General features: G+C 35.4%; 1 protein-coding gene across 1 annotated transcript in view; it reads right to left on the bottom strand.

Moving 5' to 3' along the window:
• RALGAPA2 (Ral GTPase activating protein catalytic subunit alpha 2) overlaps nucleotides 1-17932 on the bottom strand; it is a 409525-nt gene that overhangs the window by 174780 nt on the left and 216813 nt on the right. Inside the window, 2 exon segments of the mRNA XM_043983629.1 lie at nucleotides 5165-5236; nucleotides 9937-10705. Coding sequence (XP_043839564.1) covers nucleotides 5165-5236; nucleotides 9937-10705 — 841 coding nt within the window.

The following is a 17932-nucleotide window of genomic DNA, read 5'->3' as shown; positions in this document are numbered from 1 at the left end:
GACCAATTTACCTGGTTGTAACTAATTTCTGTATAAACATTTAGATTAATGGCATAAAAAACTTTAAGTTTATATCCCATAAACAAGGTATTTTGTTAATAATGAACATCTTTCTTTCCCCAGAGCCCTAAATAGGAATAATTCAATTCATTGTCCTTCCTCTATTGAGAAGTTGTATTGGAAAATAAGTCTCTTTTTTTTAACTTAATAGTATTTTATTTTTCTCCCAATTACATGTAAATATAGTTTTCAATATTCATTTTTGTAAGATTTTGAGTTCCATATTTTCCTCCTTCCTTTCCCTCCACCTTCTCCAAGACAGCAAGCAATCTGATAAAGGTTATATATGCTAAACATATTTCCACATAAGGCATGTTCTGAAAGAATCAGAACAAAGGAGAAAAACCACAAGAAAGAAAAAACAAACAACAAAAAAAGTGAAATAGTATACTTCGATCTGCATTCAGACTCCATAGTTCTTTTTCTGGATGTGGGAATAAGTCTTTTAATTCCTATGAATTACAGTTTTATTTTCCCCAAATATCATATTATGCTGCAAGCGCCAAAATGACAGGATTTTTTCTCTCTATCGGCTAGTTCTTAGATGTCCTAAATTACATAAAAAATACTGATAAACAATAGAGCCCAGAATAGTTAAGTTCCTTAAACATTTCCATACATACAAACTAATTATTATCTTATTAATTTATTGAACTTCAACTAAATTTTAGAGAAGAAAAAATGAAGTTGGGGGCAGCTAGGTGGCACAGTGGATAAAGCACTGGCCCTGGATTCAGGAGGACCTGAGTTCAAATCCAGCCTGACACTTGATACTTATTAGCTGTGCGACTCTGGGCAAGTCACTTAACCCTCATTGCCCCGCCAATAAAAAAAAAAAAAAAAGGTTAGATGAGAGAACTTAGTAGCTAGGGAAGCAGTTTCATTTGATTGGACTAATATCTTACATATAATATATCTTACAAAGCATATGATTTCTAAGGAGGAGTCTTTTGAAGTATGTCTATTATGAAACATTTGGCAACAATTGAAAGGAAATAAATTATCTTATATGGAATACTGAAAAATGTTCTAATGAAAATGTATTGAAGCAGGTAGGTGATAACTCTTGGCACCATACACCTTTATCCACTGATCATTAGGACACAGTAAAGATATATGGAATCAAAGTGGAATGACAATACAGGTACCTATGATCATTTATTTGTTTGAGACTGTCTCCCTATCCCAGCTGGCTTGGAAGTGATCAACCTACTTAAGGTTCCTTTATACTACTAATCAGCATGAGATCTTTGACCAGCTTCATATCTGACCTGGGTTAGAGGTCACCCCTCTTTAGGTAACCTGGTAGCCCCTTGTTACCAGGGGCTCACCATATTAATGACAAACTTAGTATGGATACTCAATCAGCATAACCCACTGCAGGTAAGAACTCCAGAGCTCAAGAGATCCACCAGCCTCAGCATGTCTGTTGACCAAGATTATATGCATGTACCACTATGACTGGCAAACACTTAAAACCTAAAAATCATATTCAATAATTGGGAAATTTGGATTGATCACTAATTCTTTACTATAACTGAATCTATGTTTAATTAGAAATGTTTAGGAGTTCTCTGGAAGCAAAGAAAATGTAAATGTAGTACTTATTTATGAAATCTCAGATGCAACTGATATGCATCTCTTCACTTTCCTTCAATTTCAGACTTTGTAGTTTTGAATTATGAGGTTCTTAAACCCTTATTTCCATGTCAAAGACATTTAATGATTTCAATCATGAATAGGATATGTTACAGCAGTGAGAAACAATGACTGTTAGTGCTAAAAATTCAACAAATTTCACATCTTTCAAATTTGGGGAACTTAGAAAGTTGGCTAGCTTTTCAACTGGTAGCTAGGCTTGTTAGACAATCGAATACATGTAATACATGTAATGTGTCTGTTGTGCTAATGAACAACATCAACAATATTTCGTATTCAAAGGATGAAGGAATAAGTGGGCAATACAGAAACAAGACACAGACCCACCTTCTTGTTACAATTGGGTTCAGAGAAGACCAAGTCAGTTTCTTTATGCTTTTTATATTTTTCCTTATATTATATATCTGAATTAAAAAAAAAGATAGCCTTCCCTTTATCTTAATATATACTTGTAAGATCATTACTATTTAAACAGTAAAACTGATTATTCATTAAATTCGCCCTGTGTCTAGCACAATCCTTTGTGCATAATATGTACTGTACACATTTTCTGAACTTAATTAGCTGGATTCTTACATTACCATTAAACTACATAGTAATTGGCAAACCAAAAGTATATATTCTTTAAATGATGAAGTGGCAGTCTGTATTTCCTAAAAACAAGAAAAGATAATAATGTAACTCCACTATAGAGGGAAATCAGTTGTGGAACATTGAAAGATGTTATTAGTGAAAGTAGTTTAAGCTGTGGTCCTACCTGTAAACTGAAAGAGACCAAACTCTTCTAGTGTACAACTATGGAATATACTTACTATTTTTACTTCAAAAAGAACTAGTGAAAATAGCAATTACAGTGATAGAAGCTGGTGCCCTTTTTAGCTATCAAGGACCATTAAATCCAAGGGAGGGAGGTTTAAATGAAGGTTAATTATGGGGGCAGATGATTTGCCAATAAGCTTTTCAAAGCCATATTTTATAAGTGCAACAGCACTCCAGGGAACTAAGTCAATTGTACCTCACATAGCTAAAGTCTATTAAGACTAAACAAATCGGGCATAGTTGGAAGATAACCTTTTATCTGCTTAACATGCAGGATATGGAATAAAACAGGATGTACATGAAAATTTAAGTTTGGAAGTCCATTCCACTTCCTCAGTGTTGGAGAATTCATGGGACATAAAAGAATACCATTCAAGTTCTACTCCTTATACAAAATTTCAAAAGTGAACTTGTTCTTTCTCTAAACCCAAAGCAGAAGGTGAAAAAAAATAGTTGAAAATAAGAATTAGAAAGATAGGAAAAAAAATAAGAAGACTGGTATTAGGATTAAGATTAGCATTTGAGGTTTTCTAAATCCACAGTTCTATAAATCAACAAAAATATTCCCCTGTGAACCAGGAACCAAGAAAATATAAAATGACAATATAGGTACCCGATATCTGGAGAGATATCAATTTTTCTATTGTGAATTAATTTTTAAATACTGTATATAGTTCAATAAATGTATTTCTAAAGCATCAATCATAATAGAAACTAAGCTGTTTAGGATAACAACTATGCAGATGAGACAGATTTACACTTCAAGCTTTTTGAAGGAAAAGCCAAGCATAAATTATGTCTTTCATATGTATGTTCCAAAAGCTTAAAGAAGGCAGTTCTGTTTCAAACTGGAAAGCTTTAAATATAGTTATAAAGTGTCCTAAATAAACAGGATAGCATTTTTAAAGAGAAAGCGATAAAGAGAAGAAGAAATAAAGTGAGTGGAAAGAGAAATCAAGTCCCCATATAAAGGTAAATGTTTAGAGATCTTAACTGGAACACAAGGATGACTCCTTAGTAAAGTTTTATAAAATGAGTGGAAGCAATATACAATGTGCCTCCTCTTCCCATTTTCTTCAGTTAACTTCATAATGGAATTCTGAATGTTTTTTAAATAGAATTTTAAATATTGATTCTCATGCTTAGTCTTCTACATCTTTGTTTGAAAGGAAAAGAAAAAAACATACTAGTAATATAGGTTTGAAGCACAAATAATGTTGACATGAACCAAGCCATTTTCATTCCCTTAAAGGGGGCACTGAGCTTGGAAGACCTGTCATACCTGTGTTTTAATGAGAACTAAAAGCTACATGGAAAAATGAAAACAAACCTATAAATTATACCGTACCAGAGAACTGTTTTTTAAAGAAATACACAACTCAGATCATTTGAAAAAAGAAAAAAGAAAGAAAAAAATTACACTAAATAATTGGTAGAATAGTAGATGTTCCATAGATATGTTACCTAAATGACTAAAGAGCTTCAGGACAGAAATTTAGGTATATATCTAATCTTTTTATATTTTCACACTTTAAAACTATTTCTAAGAGTAAAAAATATAACTTCCCCAAATGTTAAAATTGAAGTATATCAGGATAAAGCTGTTTTATTAGTTTCCCATTCTTGATGTTTTAAAAGCTATTTTACCTTGTCTTCTATCAAAGGGTGAATTTGGAATTGTAGAATTTAGAGCTAAAGAGGAAATTGAAAATAATCTTTGCCATTTCAACAGAAAGTGCATTAGTTCAGCAGATTGCATAAAAGTATATAATTTCTTAAAGTATTAAAAATCAGTATAAAAATAGGTTTTAAATAAGACATGGTTTGCCTATTCTATTTCCAAGGATTAACACTCAGGGACTTTGTCATATAGAACAGACATAAGAGTTCTAGGTAACATAGGTCCAAAAATATTCCAGTGGCAGTGCTGAACTATATACCACAGATATTGAAGTTAATATAGGCAGGGAAGGAGGCCTGTTGACTTAACAATTCTATTATTTTGGAAAAGAGAGCTCATTTATAGCAATGTATCACAGAACAATTTTGAACTCTGTGGTTGTTAAGATAATAAACACAACATAAAATTTGGTATCACTGAACTTTCACCAATTATACTTCAACAAATATGATTATAAAATAAACACATTTCAGAGGTGTCAGATGTATAAGTAAAGATGGGTATGCATATCTATAGATTATATGAATAATGTGAACACTTTTTGTGAGGATGTCTTCTCTTCTTCATGTTTACCTGCTGTACTTATCCCTTCATCTAGTATATCAAATTTGTCATCCAAAAGATAATTGTCCAGAAAATGAGATGGCTTACCTATAGAGTGAAAAATAACTAAATGATAGTTTGTCTTGTACATTGGTACCCACGGTGTCAAGAAAATTAGAGGAAGTTTCCAATACACTGGTTGGAGCCATCTAGAGGATTTGTGGACAGACATGGACAAGCATTATGTAGAAAAAGAAGTCACCGGTGGCTTGTAATTTGTAAGTTTGGAGGAAGTATGCACACTAATGAGATCACAGTTTCATCAAAGTACTGTAGTAACAGCTATACATGTTCTCAGAAGATATAACAGGAATGAAAGTAATTTTAAATAGAATTACATACCACTGACGTGAGTCCAAATTTTTTAACTCTCTCAACAATTTAGAATTTTTCTTCAGCAGATGAAAATTTTTTCTATAATAACAAAAAATTAAAGATTTTGGGAAGATAAATCATGTGAAACAAAAACAATGTACTATGTAATGACTACTCCTTTTTATAAATTTCAACCTGAAAAAAAATATCGAGGGAAATGAACTAAATAGATTCCAATGTAAGTTTTACAAATGTTTTAAGTTGTCTTACTGCCATCAATGACTATATTCTGTGGTGGTGTTAACACTATAATCAATTAGATAATTAGCACTATGCAGATATAGAAAGTACTTTGCATGTGTTACCTCATTTTTTCGACTCAACTACTTCATGAGGTAGGTAGTACAAGTTGTAGTATGAAGATTTTAAAGATGTTTTCACACAGTAGAATGAAAGCTCCTTTAGGAAAGGAGTTTGTATCCCTATTGTCTAGTATAGCGCCTGGCATAAAGAAAGCACTTACTAAATTGGAGAAATAGATTCAGAAGCTAATCAATTTGCCCAAGGGTACACAACTAGAAAAAGTTAGAAAAAGGAGTAAAGGTGGAACGTATACCTAGGTCTTCTGACTCTAATACTCTTTACATCACCTTGCTTCTCAGAATAATCAACTGATATTAGTGGTGGCAAACCTTAGTAAATGAATGCATTTTGAGTGTGTGGGTGGGTGTGGGTATACACACATATTTATGTTAGAAACATGATATGCAGGAGACAAATTTGCTTCAGGTCAAAGAAAGGCAACAAAGAGGAATGGGACTCATGACCAGACTATAGCAAAAGAAACAGAGCTAAGAGAAGAGTGGTACATTGAATGTTAAATCTACAGACACAATATATTTCATTGCTTTAGGGACTCATCAGTATGAGTACTCCCTCCACTAACATCAAAGGTTACCTCCCTACAACTTAACAGATAATCTTGGAGAATTGCTCTGGTTTAAAAACAAACAAACAAACAAAAAATCAGCCTGAAGTTATATGGCAGCTAACCTCTCTGAAGTTAGTTAGAAAGGTGCTTGCATGATGCACAGTGTCCATCAACAGACTAGAATATTGATTTTTGTTTTTGTTTTTTTGCAGGGCAATGAGGGTTAAGTGACTTGTCCAAGGTCACACAGCTAGTAAGTGTCAAGTGTCTGAGGCTGGATTTGAACTCAGGTCCTCCTAAATCCAGGGCCAGTGCTTTTATCCACTGTACCACCTACCTGCCCCTAGAATCTTGATATTTGAATTGAATCTTTGGTAGGTTGTTAGGATCTGACAGAGCTTGTAATCCACTATCAGATACTATTTGAGAAATAAAGGGCCTCCACACTATGATGAGACACTAGCATAGGACCATAGTGAATATAGAAAGATGGTGGAGTACAATTGGGTGAGGATAAAAGGTGAAGAAAGTAAAAGTGATATTGTTTAAAGATATTTTTCTAATTTAAATTTCAAAATTGTGAGAAACGGTAAAAAAGATCATTAACTTTAATATCAGCTGAAGTCTAATTCTGCTAAATAGAGTACTTTCTATATCTTTATCTTTCCTTACTAAATGGGAAACAGTCAGCTTTATCTATTGTTCAAAACAGCACAAATCAATGATTAAAAAATAACAATCTAAGGAGACTGCACAAGAGAAGCAAAAGTCAGTAGATAAGAAATACAAAGAGTGAAGACACAAATGGGAAAGCAGAGGATGGAGTAAACTAGGAAGAGTAATGAGGTCAGAGCACAGTTGATCCTGTAGAACCAGGTAAACTGGTCATTTGAAACCACGTGGGCAGTCTGAGGTAGAAATATCCAGATGCTGAAGGGAAGTGTCAGGCAATGCTGAGAAATTGGTAGGAAAGCTGAAGTCAAAACATTAATGTGAGAACATATATAGGTCCAGAGTCCAAGAGGCCAAGACAACTGGATCCAGAATACAGATCAGTCATCTGAGCGGTGGGGATCATGAACCAGGAAAGAGGCAAGGTATCATCATCATTATTATTATCAATAACTTATCTGGCAAAATTCTAGAATGTTATGTTATTAAATGGGTGGTTTCTGAACACTAAGAAAATGAATCAGTGATGGGTGGAAGTGGGATCAATAAGAAAAAAAAATCATATATAGCAAGGTAATTTTCTTTATTTTCATAGTTATCACCACAATGCAGAAAGGAGAAAGGCAGTAAAAAGGGTCTTAAGTCAATATGGTATAATAGAAAGAACAAAGAACTACAAATCAAGAGACTTAAGATTCTATTCCTGACTCTATCCCTAATTAACTGTATGGGGGGGGGGGCGGGGAGCAGCAAGGTTGTGCAGTGGATAGAGCAACCCTGAAGTCAGGAGGACCTAAGTTCAAATCTCACCTTAAATAATTACTAGCTGTGTGACCTTGGGCAAGTCTCAAGCCCATTGTCTCAAAAACTACCCGCTCCCCCAAACCCAAAACTGATTAGTTATATGATCTTTGAGCAAGTCATTTAACTTTTCTCAAACTGTTTCCTCCAAAATAATGAGAATTGGACTACACTATCATTCTAAAATTATGACTCCATGTTCACTGGATTAGGTTAAATACTGGCAGAAATCTTAGACATGATCTGGTCCAAACCTGTCTGTTTACATAAGAACCCTATACCTAGAGATGTTAAGTGACTTGCCAAGTAAACAGAACTGGGATTTGAACCAAAGTCCTTTGATGCCAAATCTACTATTTGTTTTTCTGTTTCACCAAGGGCTTGTGGATGTAATCACTGAACTTCTTTTTGAATTTCTGAAAAGTCTTAGAGAACATGAGAAGTGCTAGAAGCCTGAAGGATGGGCATGTACCTCCATAGATGATCTGAATTATCTGATAAATATGTTCTTGTTTTTAAAAAGAAAGAAAACAAAGTATGGATGGCATAGGTTACTTTTAACATAGTTTCAACATTAGCTACATGGCATAATGGATAGCATGCTAGATTTGGAGTCAGAAAGATTTGTGTTTAAATTCTACCGCAGATATTTAGTTAGCCGTAACCCTGGGCAAGTCACTTAATCTCTCTGAACCTTGGATTCCTTAGCTTCCAACTAGAGTTTTAAAAAAAACAACACAAAATGGACCAACCTCTCCAAGTTTTTGTAAGAATCAAATGAGATAATTCTTGCAAAAATATTTTGCTAACCATAAACACTATATAAAAGCAATGTATCATTATCAATAACTTAGCTGGCAAAATTCAGGAATGTTGTATTAAATGTGTAGTTTCTGAACACTAAGAAAATGAATCACTAATGGGTGGAAGTGGGATCAATAAGAAAAAAATCAAATATAACAAGGTAATTTTCCTTTTTTTCACAGAGTTCTCACTACAACTCAGAACTAGGACCAATAGGAAGAAGTTACAGTGTGTCTGATTTTGGTTCTGGATAAGGATGAAGTTGTTAACAAATCAAGTGTTACAAAAATTGCCTTTTGAGTAGTAAGCTCTAACCACGAGAAAAGAAATACAGGACAAGGTTAGAAGAGATTCCTACATGGAGACTGCTAAAGATCCTTTAATGAAAAATTGTATCATAATAACTCAGACATGATTTTTGGTTAGATAATGAGGATGACAGTCATGTTTACATAGTGCCTTTAAAATTTCAAAGGGCTTCCTTTACAACAACCTTGTGGAGTTATTATACCTACCAGATGAGTGAACTGAGGATCAAGGGAAGTCAAATGAATCGCCCATGATCGCATAGGTGGTAAATACTGGAGCCAGGACATGGAACTTAGGCTTCCTGTCTCCAGTTCTTGTGCTTTTTCTATCATACCAGATATGATCTGCACAATTCTGCTACAAGATGGCTAACAAGAGGCCATCTAGACTCTCCTTAAATACCTCAAATGATGGGAAGCTCATTACTTAAAAAAAAAAGAAAAGAAAAGGGTTCTTTTAAACAGAATATTATTCTCCCTGATACTGAGGTGGGCTCTGACTCCTTGTAACTTTTATTTATTGGTCTTAATTCTACCTATGTCTACTTGCATAAGCCCATACTTTTCCACATAAAAATCCTTTAAATAAAGGAAGACGTTTCCTCTAAGTCTTCTTTTGTAAGGTAGAAAGTCCCCTTGTTGCTTTGCATAACATGGGAAATTTTACTAAATGACCTTTGAAGTTTTGTTCTAATTTCAAATTTCTATGACCTCTTGTAAAATAGATGGTATAAACACTATTATGCATAATTTAGATATGAGGAAGCCAGTGCTCAGAGATGTTAAGTGATTTGCTTAAGGTAAAGACTAAATAGTGGCTGGTAAAATGTTGAATAAGGACTCAAATGCAGATCATGTCAAACTCAGTGCTATTTTCATAAGATCTCACTAAGCCATAATAAGGAATGCTAACATTGGAAGAAATTTCTTGACATCTAGATGAAATGTCAATGTAGTACAAAAATCAGCAACCTAATTAAAGTTATGCAACTTCCAAAAATTAAAGAAAACAGCAGACAAAGTCACACTGCATAAATAACTGATAGAAAAAGCTAGATGTTGCCTTCATATCACAAGGCTGGAATTAAGCCCAAGAATTGGGATAGCACTCTTTTCACTAACACTTTAAATTCTGTAAAAACATTCATACCTTTCTTATGGCTACTGAAATAAATTTAGAGTGTGAAAAATAACTAAAGAAAAATCTCAAAATTAAAATTGTTATGATAAAATGCAACAGATTAATAAGATAAATAAAAGAAAATGGAATAGTGGGATCATACCTTCTGTCCCAAGAATTCATTCCTAAGTCATTCAGCAGTAATCTACAGAAATAAAATGGACCTTGTGGTTCAGAAGGAACTGGCTGTTCTTGATTGGGAACTTTCATTGTAACATCAGACCTGCACCTATGTACATATTCCTCTTCTTGGGCATTCTGAAACAAAATTGCTTTGATGATCTCCTTTTCTTGATAATGACTCATTCCAAATGGGGGTGATGAAGGAGCATTAAGGTTTAGCTGGGATGGTAAAAGACATTCAGGGCTTGCATTGCCAATATTTTCAAGTAATTTGTCAAGCACATCATCTACTTCTTCAATTTGAGATAACTCTTTCTCAGGTTCAAATGTCTGCTGTCTACTGTCTGAAAGCACAAATGAATTATTCCTCTTGTTCTGTGCAAAGCAGCCTTCCAAAGGTCCATATAATATTTTGCTATCCCAAGAATACTTTCCAGATATATCTCTCACAATAAGCCTGACATCAGAGAGGGCACCTGAGGGTCCCCCTTCTGTTCTTTCTGCAGGAATCTGAAGGTAAGACATAAGGGTATTGTCATTAAATACAAACAACTGTAGGTTTGGACTTCTGAAGACTTCAGAAGAGAGCTCAGGTGACTCAAAATATGCATTGTCATGATTTTCACTAACAAGGCTGTGAAGAATGGCAGGGCCCCCACTCAGTGGATAGTGACTCAAGTGGTTTACTAGATGTGTCATCACCATACGGGCAGTCAGAGGTATTAATTCCAAACTCCTCCTCCGTTTTTCTATAAAAATAAATAAAAAATTATCAGAGATGGCAGAAACCTATCATTAAAATTAACACCAACAAATTTCAATTTTAGTTTATGGTTTTTTCCTTAAACTTTGACAGACCTATTTCAATTCTGTTATGGATTAAAGAAAAATTATCAAACCTGCTTCCCAAGAACTCATGATTATCCAGGTAGTCCCCAACCTATAAAAAGGTCATTTGTATATGGAGCTTGAAATGGATTTTCCCTTAAAAACACTGCTATGAATAACCATTAAATTTCCAGGCAAACTAAAAAAAAAAAATCTAGTTCATTAACACTACTTATTTAGAGCCCATTATGTAAGAGATGATTTTAAATATTAATTACTCAAAGAGGTAAAAAAAATCCTTTCTTCAATGTAGCTAAATGAGTTACTTGGCCTACTATATCTTGAAATTAAATTCAATTTAATAAGGCAAAGTCTTTGTTCAATAGACTCTGGTAGATGCTGGCAACAGAAAGAAAAAATTTAACAGTTACTGCCATCAAGGAGACTACAACAGGGTAATAGGGTAAGAGAAGTAACACAAACAATTATAAGTTAGAATTTATGAAGGGATAAAGGAGGGTTCAGTGAGGGATAAAGGACTGAGGAGTGAAGTACCAATTCTTGCTGAAGGAATCAGAAACATTTTCATGGAAAAGAACATACCTGAGTTGTGGCTTTGAAGGAGGTAAAGGATTATGAGATGTAAAAATGTTTAGCAATAATCAATTGTAAGAATGGCCAGTATAAAAGCCCACAGAGGGAGAGCATGGAACAAGAGTAGAGGATGCTCGGTAGCAAAATAAGGGTGAGTCAAGGAGGGATTGGAAAACAGCAAAAGAAAGTTGAAATCCCATCCAGGTTGGAGCCAGACCACAGAGGAGCTTGAATGGCAGACTAAAAAGTTTGATCTTCATGGTGAGGCAATGGCAGTTACCCAAATTGACTGGACAGGGAAACAATGTAGGACCACAGGCTATGGAACTAGAAGAGTGAAACCGTACATTAGGAAAATCAGTCTGGCAGTGTGGTGAGGGACAATTTGTAGTGAGGGCAACCACACAGAAGGCTACACTCCAGTCTGAGCAAGAGCCATGGAAGCCTTACTTTAGGTGTTGGGAGTAGAAACAAAGAAATAAGTAAGAGATAATTCACAGAAATAAAGTCAACAAAGCTTTACAATTGCTAAAAGTAGATGGTGATGGAGAGACAAGTAAAATATGACTGCAATGCTTTTAGAATCTGGGCAACTGTGAGAATGATGATACCAACAAAAAGAGGAAACTGGGAAGAAAGGCAAGTTTAGGATGAAGATGATAATTTCAGATAAGACTGGAAAATAGGACTTTAAACACTTGGCTTTTAGTATTGAAGGAGAGGCAAAAGAAGGACTGATGAATTTATTATTGGCATGCTTCAGCTGAATTGACTGCATTTTAGTTATATGACAGAGAGAAATTATTAAGGAGAAAATTAGTTCCAGATTCCTCCTAAAATGGTTTTAAAAAGATTTGTCCCAAATTTCCATAGTATTTTCACTAATGAAATGAAAAATAAAATCAAAATGAAAGAAATAATTTTAAGTTAAATTTCATTCCTAAGTAACAAAGCCTGTGTGTATGTATGTAAACATTCTTTTCTCTTTAGATTTTGAGCACCAGATTCTCCCCTTCCTTCCCTTCTCGCATCTACCCACTGAGAAGGCAAAGAACATATCAAATATAACTATAAAATTGTGCAAATTTCCATATTAGCCATAGGAAGAAAGAAAGGGAGAGAGAGAGAGAGAAAGAGAGAGAGAGAGAGAGAGAGAGGGAGGGAGGGAGGGAGGGAGGGAGGGAGGGAGGGAGGGAGGGAGGGAGGGAGGGAGGGAGGGAGGGAGGGAGGAGGAAGGAAGGAAGGAAGGAAGGAAGGAAGGAAGGAAGGAAGGAAGGAAGGAAGGAAGGAAGGAAGGAAGGAAGGAAGGAAGGAAGGAAGGAAGGAAGGAAGGAAGGAAGGAAGGAAGGAAGGAAGGAAGGAAGGAAGGAAGGAAGGAAGGAAGGAAGGAAGGAAGGAAAAAATTATATTTCAACCAGTTCTCTCTCTGGAGGTGCAAAGCATCTTTTCATCATGAGTACTTTGTAATTGTCTTGGATCATACTATTGATCAGAGCAGCTAAGTCTTTCACAGTTAATCATCATTACAACATTGCTGTTATTGTGCATAATGATTTCCCAATTCTCACTTCACTTTGCATCAGTTCATACAGGTCTTGCCATGTTTTTCTGAAACTATCTCCCTAATAATTTCTTATAGCACAATAGTACTCCATTAAATTCATATGTCATATCTTGTGTGGCCATTCCCCAATTGATGAGTATTCCCTCAATTTCCAATACTCCCAATACAAAAAAGCTACTATAAATATTTTGCACATATGGATCCTTTTCCTTTTTCTTTAATCTCTTTGGGGCACAGACCTAGTAGTGGCATTTGAGTAAAAAACTTGGGCATAATTACAAATTGTTTTCCAAAATGGTTGGACCAGTTCACAACTCTACCAATAGTGCACTGGTATCCCAATTTTCCCTCATTCTGGCTAGCATTTGTTATTTCTGATTGAGGTGAGGTGACTGATATGAGTTGTTTTAAACTGCATCTCTCTAATCAGTAATGATTTAGATCATTTTTTCCATATGACAACAGATAGCTTTAATTTCTTCTGAAAACTGCATGTTCATATCTTTTGACCCTTTATGAATTGGGGAATGGCATTTATTTTAAGCATTTTTTCAAAAAACTACTATTGAATCAAAATTTGAAAATAAAATTAAATTATAGAAATAGGAGGACCTAATTCAATATTTCAAGTATCAAGGGAGTAATGAAGTACTGTAACTGTAGCAAGCCCTATTGCTAAAGTCAGTAAACATAATTCTTTTATAGATAACCCATTTCATTGCTATTCTATTTTTAATTTTTAAAATTTGGGGGGCAGAGCAGGGCAATGAGGGTTAAGTCACTGACCCAAGGTCACACAGCTAGCAAGTGTCAAGTGTCTGAGGCCAGATTTGAACTCAGGTTCTCCTGAATCCAGGGCTGGTGCTTTATCCACTGTGCCACCTAGCTGCCCCACTACTCTATTTTAAGTTACTTTATAACTGCCCTGTTTGACATTTCAAGTTGTTAACAACCTGAGCCCCTCTTACCTTTCCAGTCTTCTTATACCCTATTCTCCCCTACATATTCTTTGATACAGTGGCACTTGCCTCTTTGTGATTCCTCAAACAAGACAAACTATCTCCAGACACTGAGAATTTTCACTGGCTGTTCCACACCCTACCCTCTCTGCCTTGGACCACTCTCCCTCCACTTTTTGACTCCTGGCTTCATTCAAGTACTAAAATTCCATCTTCTCCAAGAAATTTTCTTGCTTCTCCTTAATGCTAGCGTTCTTCCTTTTGTTCATAATATCCAATTTATCCTGTGTATATCTTGTCTGTACAGTTGTTTTCATGATGTCTCTGCTCCAGTAGTCTATAATATCCTTAGGAGTAGGGACCATCTTGTGCCTTTCTTTGCATCCTCATCACATAACACAATGCCTGGCAAATAAAGATGCTTAAGATATATTTATTGATCAACTGTAAAGTCAGTGATAACTAATAATTTAAACAAGTGATAATTAATGTTTCTTAAATATGCCAAAATAATAGGTTATAAATAAGTTCTTGCATTTTAAAAAAATTGCTAGAAAAAGCTGTGCTTAGAGGCTGGGAGGAGAGGGAGAATTGAGATTAACACACACCAAACATAAGAAACATTTTGTACCACATAAATGACAAAACTATCACACATCTATTTTTATCTCTTTGCTTTTAACAGAATGTACCCACCAAGGAAGAAGTATCTGCGTATGACACCAGGTTTTCATGTTTCTAGCTTTTTCTGTTCAGTTAGGATAACAGTGAAAATATTTTTTAAAGAAAAACTCTAAAGCATAAGAAGCAAAAATTCTTTGTAGTATCAAATCATTATTTTAAGACAAATATTTCCAGGTTTTCAGCTAGCAATAAATTCTGCCAGGTAACATAATGCCAAACCAAGGGACAAACTAAAGCAGATCTCATAAAGCTGTGTAAATGGGAAGAAAAAATGGCAAATTTCAATGCAAATAAGATGGGAAAAATAAATTAATCATATTTCTAAAAGTACTCAGCCAATAGATAAAAACCTTGAAAAAAGATTTAGGTGTCATAATAGACTACTTTTAGCACATGGATTGAATGTACCAACTTCAACAAAAATGGTCAATAATATGTTGGACATAATTTAGAATGGTGGTAGAAATAAAACATTTTATGCTTGTACAAATTAATAGTGTGTCTATCCTTGGGATTCTGCTTGCAGTCACAGATAACAAATATAGGGTAGGTCCAGAAAAGACTATCTAAAATGAACAACAAAGTGGAGGATGATCAAAAAGAGGGAAAATTGAAAAAACCAACAAACCAGGATTGTTAGAATGATATAAGTTATTAAACTTCCACAAATATACATTAATCACCATTACATAGTAGATCATGTTACAAAAGACTCCATTTTTAAGTTGGACATAATCCCTAAATTACTTGATTAGTCTGAGAATGGATAATCACTGCAAATTAATCAAAGAGGCATCTAGAAGTATGTGCTCTATGTAAGGCATTGTGGTACTGGACAAGGTTAAAGTATATACAACCATCCGATTAAGTTATGAGATCTTTGTGAATATAAATTAGAAAGCCTGGTTCTAAATCCTGGGGAAAACACTCACTAGAGATGGATATTTGCTACAGTCACTGCTCTGTGGATCCCTTGCTTCATTGCACACTGGATATTCCTGCAATTTCTGCCTCTCAAGAATGTTTGTGAGTAAAGACTATGACCAGTAAGGAAATCATGTACCAAAATTTGTACCGAATTTTGAAAGACTGGGAGAATTCCTAGAAATTAGACGCAGTTTTAGTCACTCCGAAGCATTTAGTATGTGCTTATTATATGCCAGATAACTGTGCTAAGCACTGGGGATACCCCCTCCCCCCCCAAAAAAGAAAAGAAAAGGCAAAAAGCATTTCCAGCTCTCAAGAAGTTCACATTCTGGCAGGTCAAACAACATGTATCTATCTACTGACAAGGGAAACCGGAGATAATTTCAGAGTAAAGGTACTAGCATTAACAAGGATCAATACAGATTTCTTGTAGAAGATAGGATTTTAGCTGAGACTTAAAGCAAGATGGGGAAACCAGGAGGCAGAGTTAAAGATGGGAGAAAATTCCAGGCAAGGGAAAGATGGTAAAAATGCATGGAGTCAGGAGATGGAATGTTTAAGGCCAAGAAAAGAAAGGAGGCCAGTGTCACTGGATCTTAGAGAACCCAGAGAGGTATAAGATGAAAGGTTCCAAAGGTGAAACAGAGGGTTGAATTTGATGCTAGAGATAATAGGGAGCAATTGGAGTTTACTGAGTAGAGGGATGACAGGGTCAGATGTGTACTTTAGGATGATGAATTTGGTAGCTGAGTGGATGATAAACTACAGGGGGGAGAGAACTGAGGCAGGGAAATCCAGCAGAAGGCTACTATGATAGCCCAGGCATGAAGTGATGAGGACTTGTAGCAGGGTTGTGACTATGTCAGAAGAGAGAAGGGAATATGTGTAAATGTGTGTGTGTGTCTATATATGTGTGTATGCATATATATACACATACACACATACATAGATATAAAGGTATATGTATGTGTGTATGTATGTATGTGTGTATATATACATACACACTTGCATGTGGGTATATAAATAAAGAGATGCTACAAAGATGGAACTGATGGGTCTTAGCAACAAATTATATATAGGAGATGAGAGAGAGGAGTTGAAGATGATGCCTAGGTGACTGGAAGGAGGGTGGCATTCTCTACAGTAATAGTAAAGTTTGGAAAGAATATAGGTTGGGGGGAAAGGCAATAAGCTCAGTTTTGTATACATTGAGTTTAAGATGTCTGTAGGACAACCAGTTTGAGATGTAAAACTGGAGGTTAGGAGAGAGGTAAGAGCTAGATAAATAGATATGAGAAATATCTTCATAAAGTGATAGTTAAATTGATGAGAACTAGTCAGTCACCAAACAAAATATTATAGAAGAAAAAAAAAGAAGAGGGCTCAAGGCAGGTTTGGGGGACACTCATAGTTAATGGCCATGACCTGGATGAAGATCCAGCAAGGCGACTGAGAAATAGAATTTTAAAAGGTAGGAGAGCAAGGGGGGAACAGTGTAGTGTCACAAAAACTTATAGAATTTCAAGAAGAGGGTAAATGACAGAGTCTAAGGCTTCAGAAAAGTCAAGAAAGAGGACTGAGAAAAGTCCATTAGATTTGGAATTTAGAGTTCACTGGCAACTTTGGAGTGTGCACTTCTGGTTGAATGATAAGGTCAGAAACCAGACTGTATAGAGTTAATAAGGCAGTGGCAGCAGCTTTTGTAGATGGCTTTCTCAAGACATCTAGCTACAAAAGAGAGAGGGAAGATACAGAATGATAGCTAGAGGATGGACAAATCAAGTAATGGATTTCTGTGGCTAGGGAAAACACAGAGCTGTTTGCAGGGATCAAGGAAATAGCCAGTAGATAGGGAGCGATTAAAGATATGTCAGAGAGGGGACAGCTAGGTGGCACAGTGGATGAAGCCCTGGATTCAGGAGGACCCGAGTTCAAATCTGGCCTCAGACACTTGACACTAACTAGCTGTGTGACCCTGGGCAAGTCACTTAACCCTCATTGCCCTGCAAAAAAACAAATAAAAAAAAAAGATATATCAGAGAGTGAGGATGATAGAGGAAGCAATCTTCTTGGGGAAGGGCAGTTTGCCTTGGCAAGGAGAATGACCATTTCTTTATGTGAGATACTGATAAAGGAGGATATAATGGAAGATATGAGAAAAAGGGAAGAAGTTTTTAAAGTGAAAAATGAAGCAAGGTTCTCAGAGAGGCTAGAGAGATTGGGGAATCATAGGAGGTTTAAAGAGGGATGAAAATCTGCTGTGGTGAGCAAGATAGTGAACTGATTAGGGAGGTGTGAGAGGATTCCCTTGATGCAGTGAGGGACCAATTTTAGAAAAAAAAAATAAAAGGAATCATTTTAAAACTGATCGAAGAGAAATGGATAAGTCAAAAAGTGGTGAAAGTAAATAGCTCTATCAC

This window comes from Dromiciops gliroides, chromosome 2, assembly GCF_019393635.1.
Source record: "Dromiciops gliroides isolate mDroGli1 chromosome 2, mDroGli1.pri, whole genome shotgun sequence".
Lineage (NCBI taxonomy): Eukaryota > Metazoa > Chordata > Mammalia > Microbiotheria > Microbiotheriidae > Dromiciops > Dromiciops gliroides.
The sequence above is the reverse complement of the archived record's forward strand: the minus strand, read 5'-3'. Positions and strand labels throughout refer to the sequence as shown.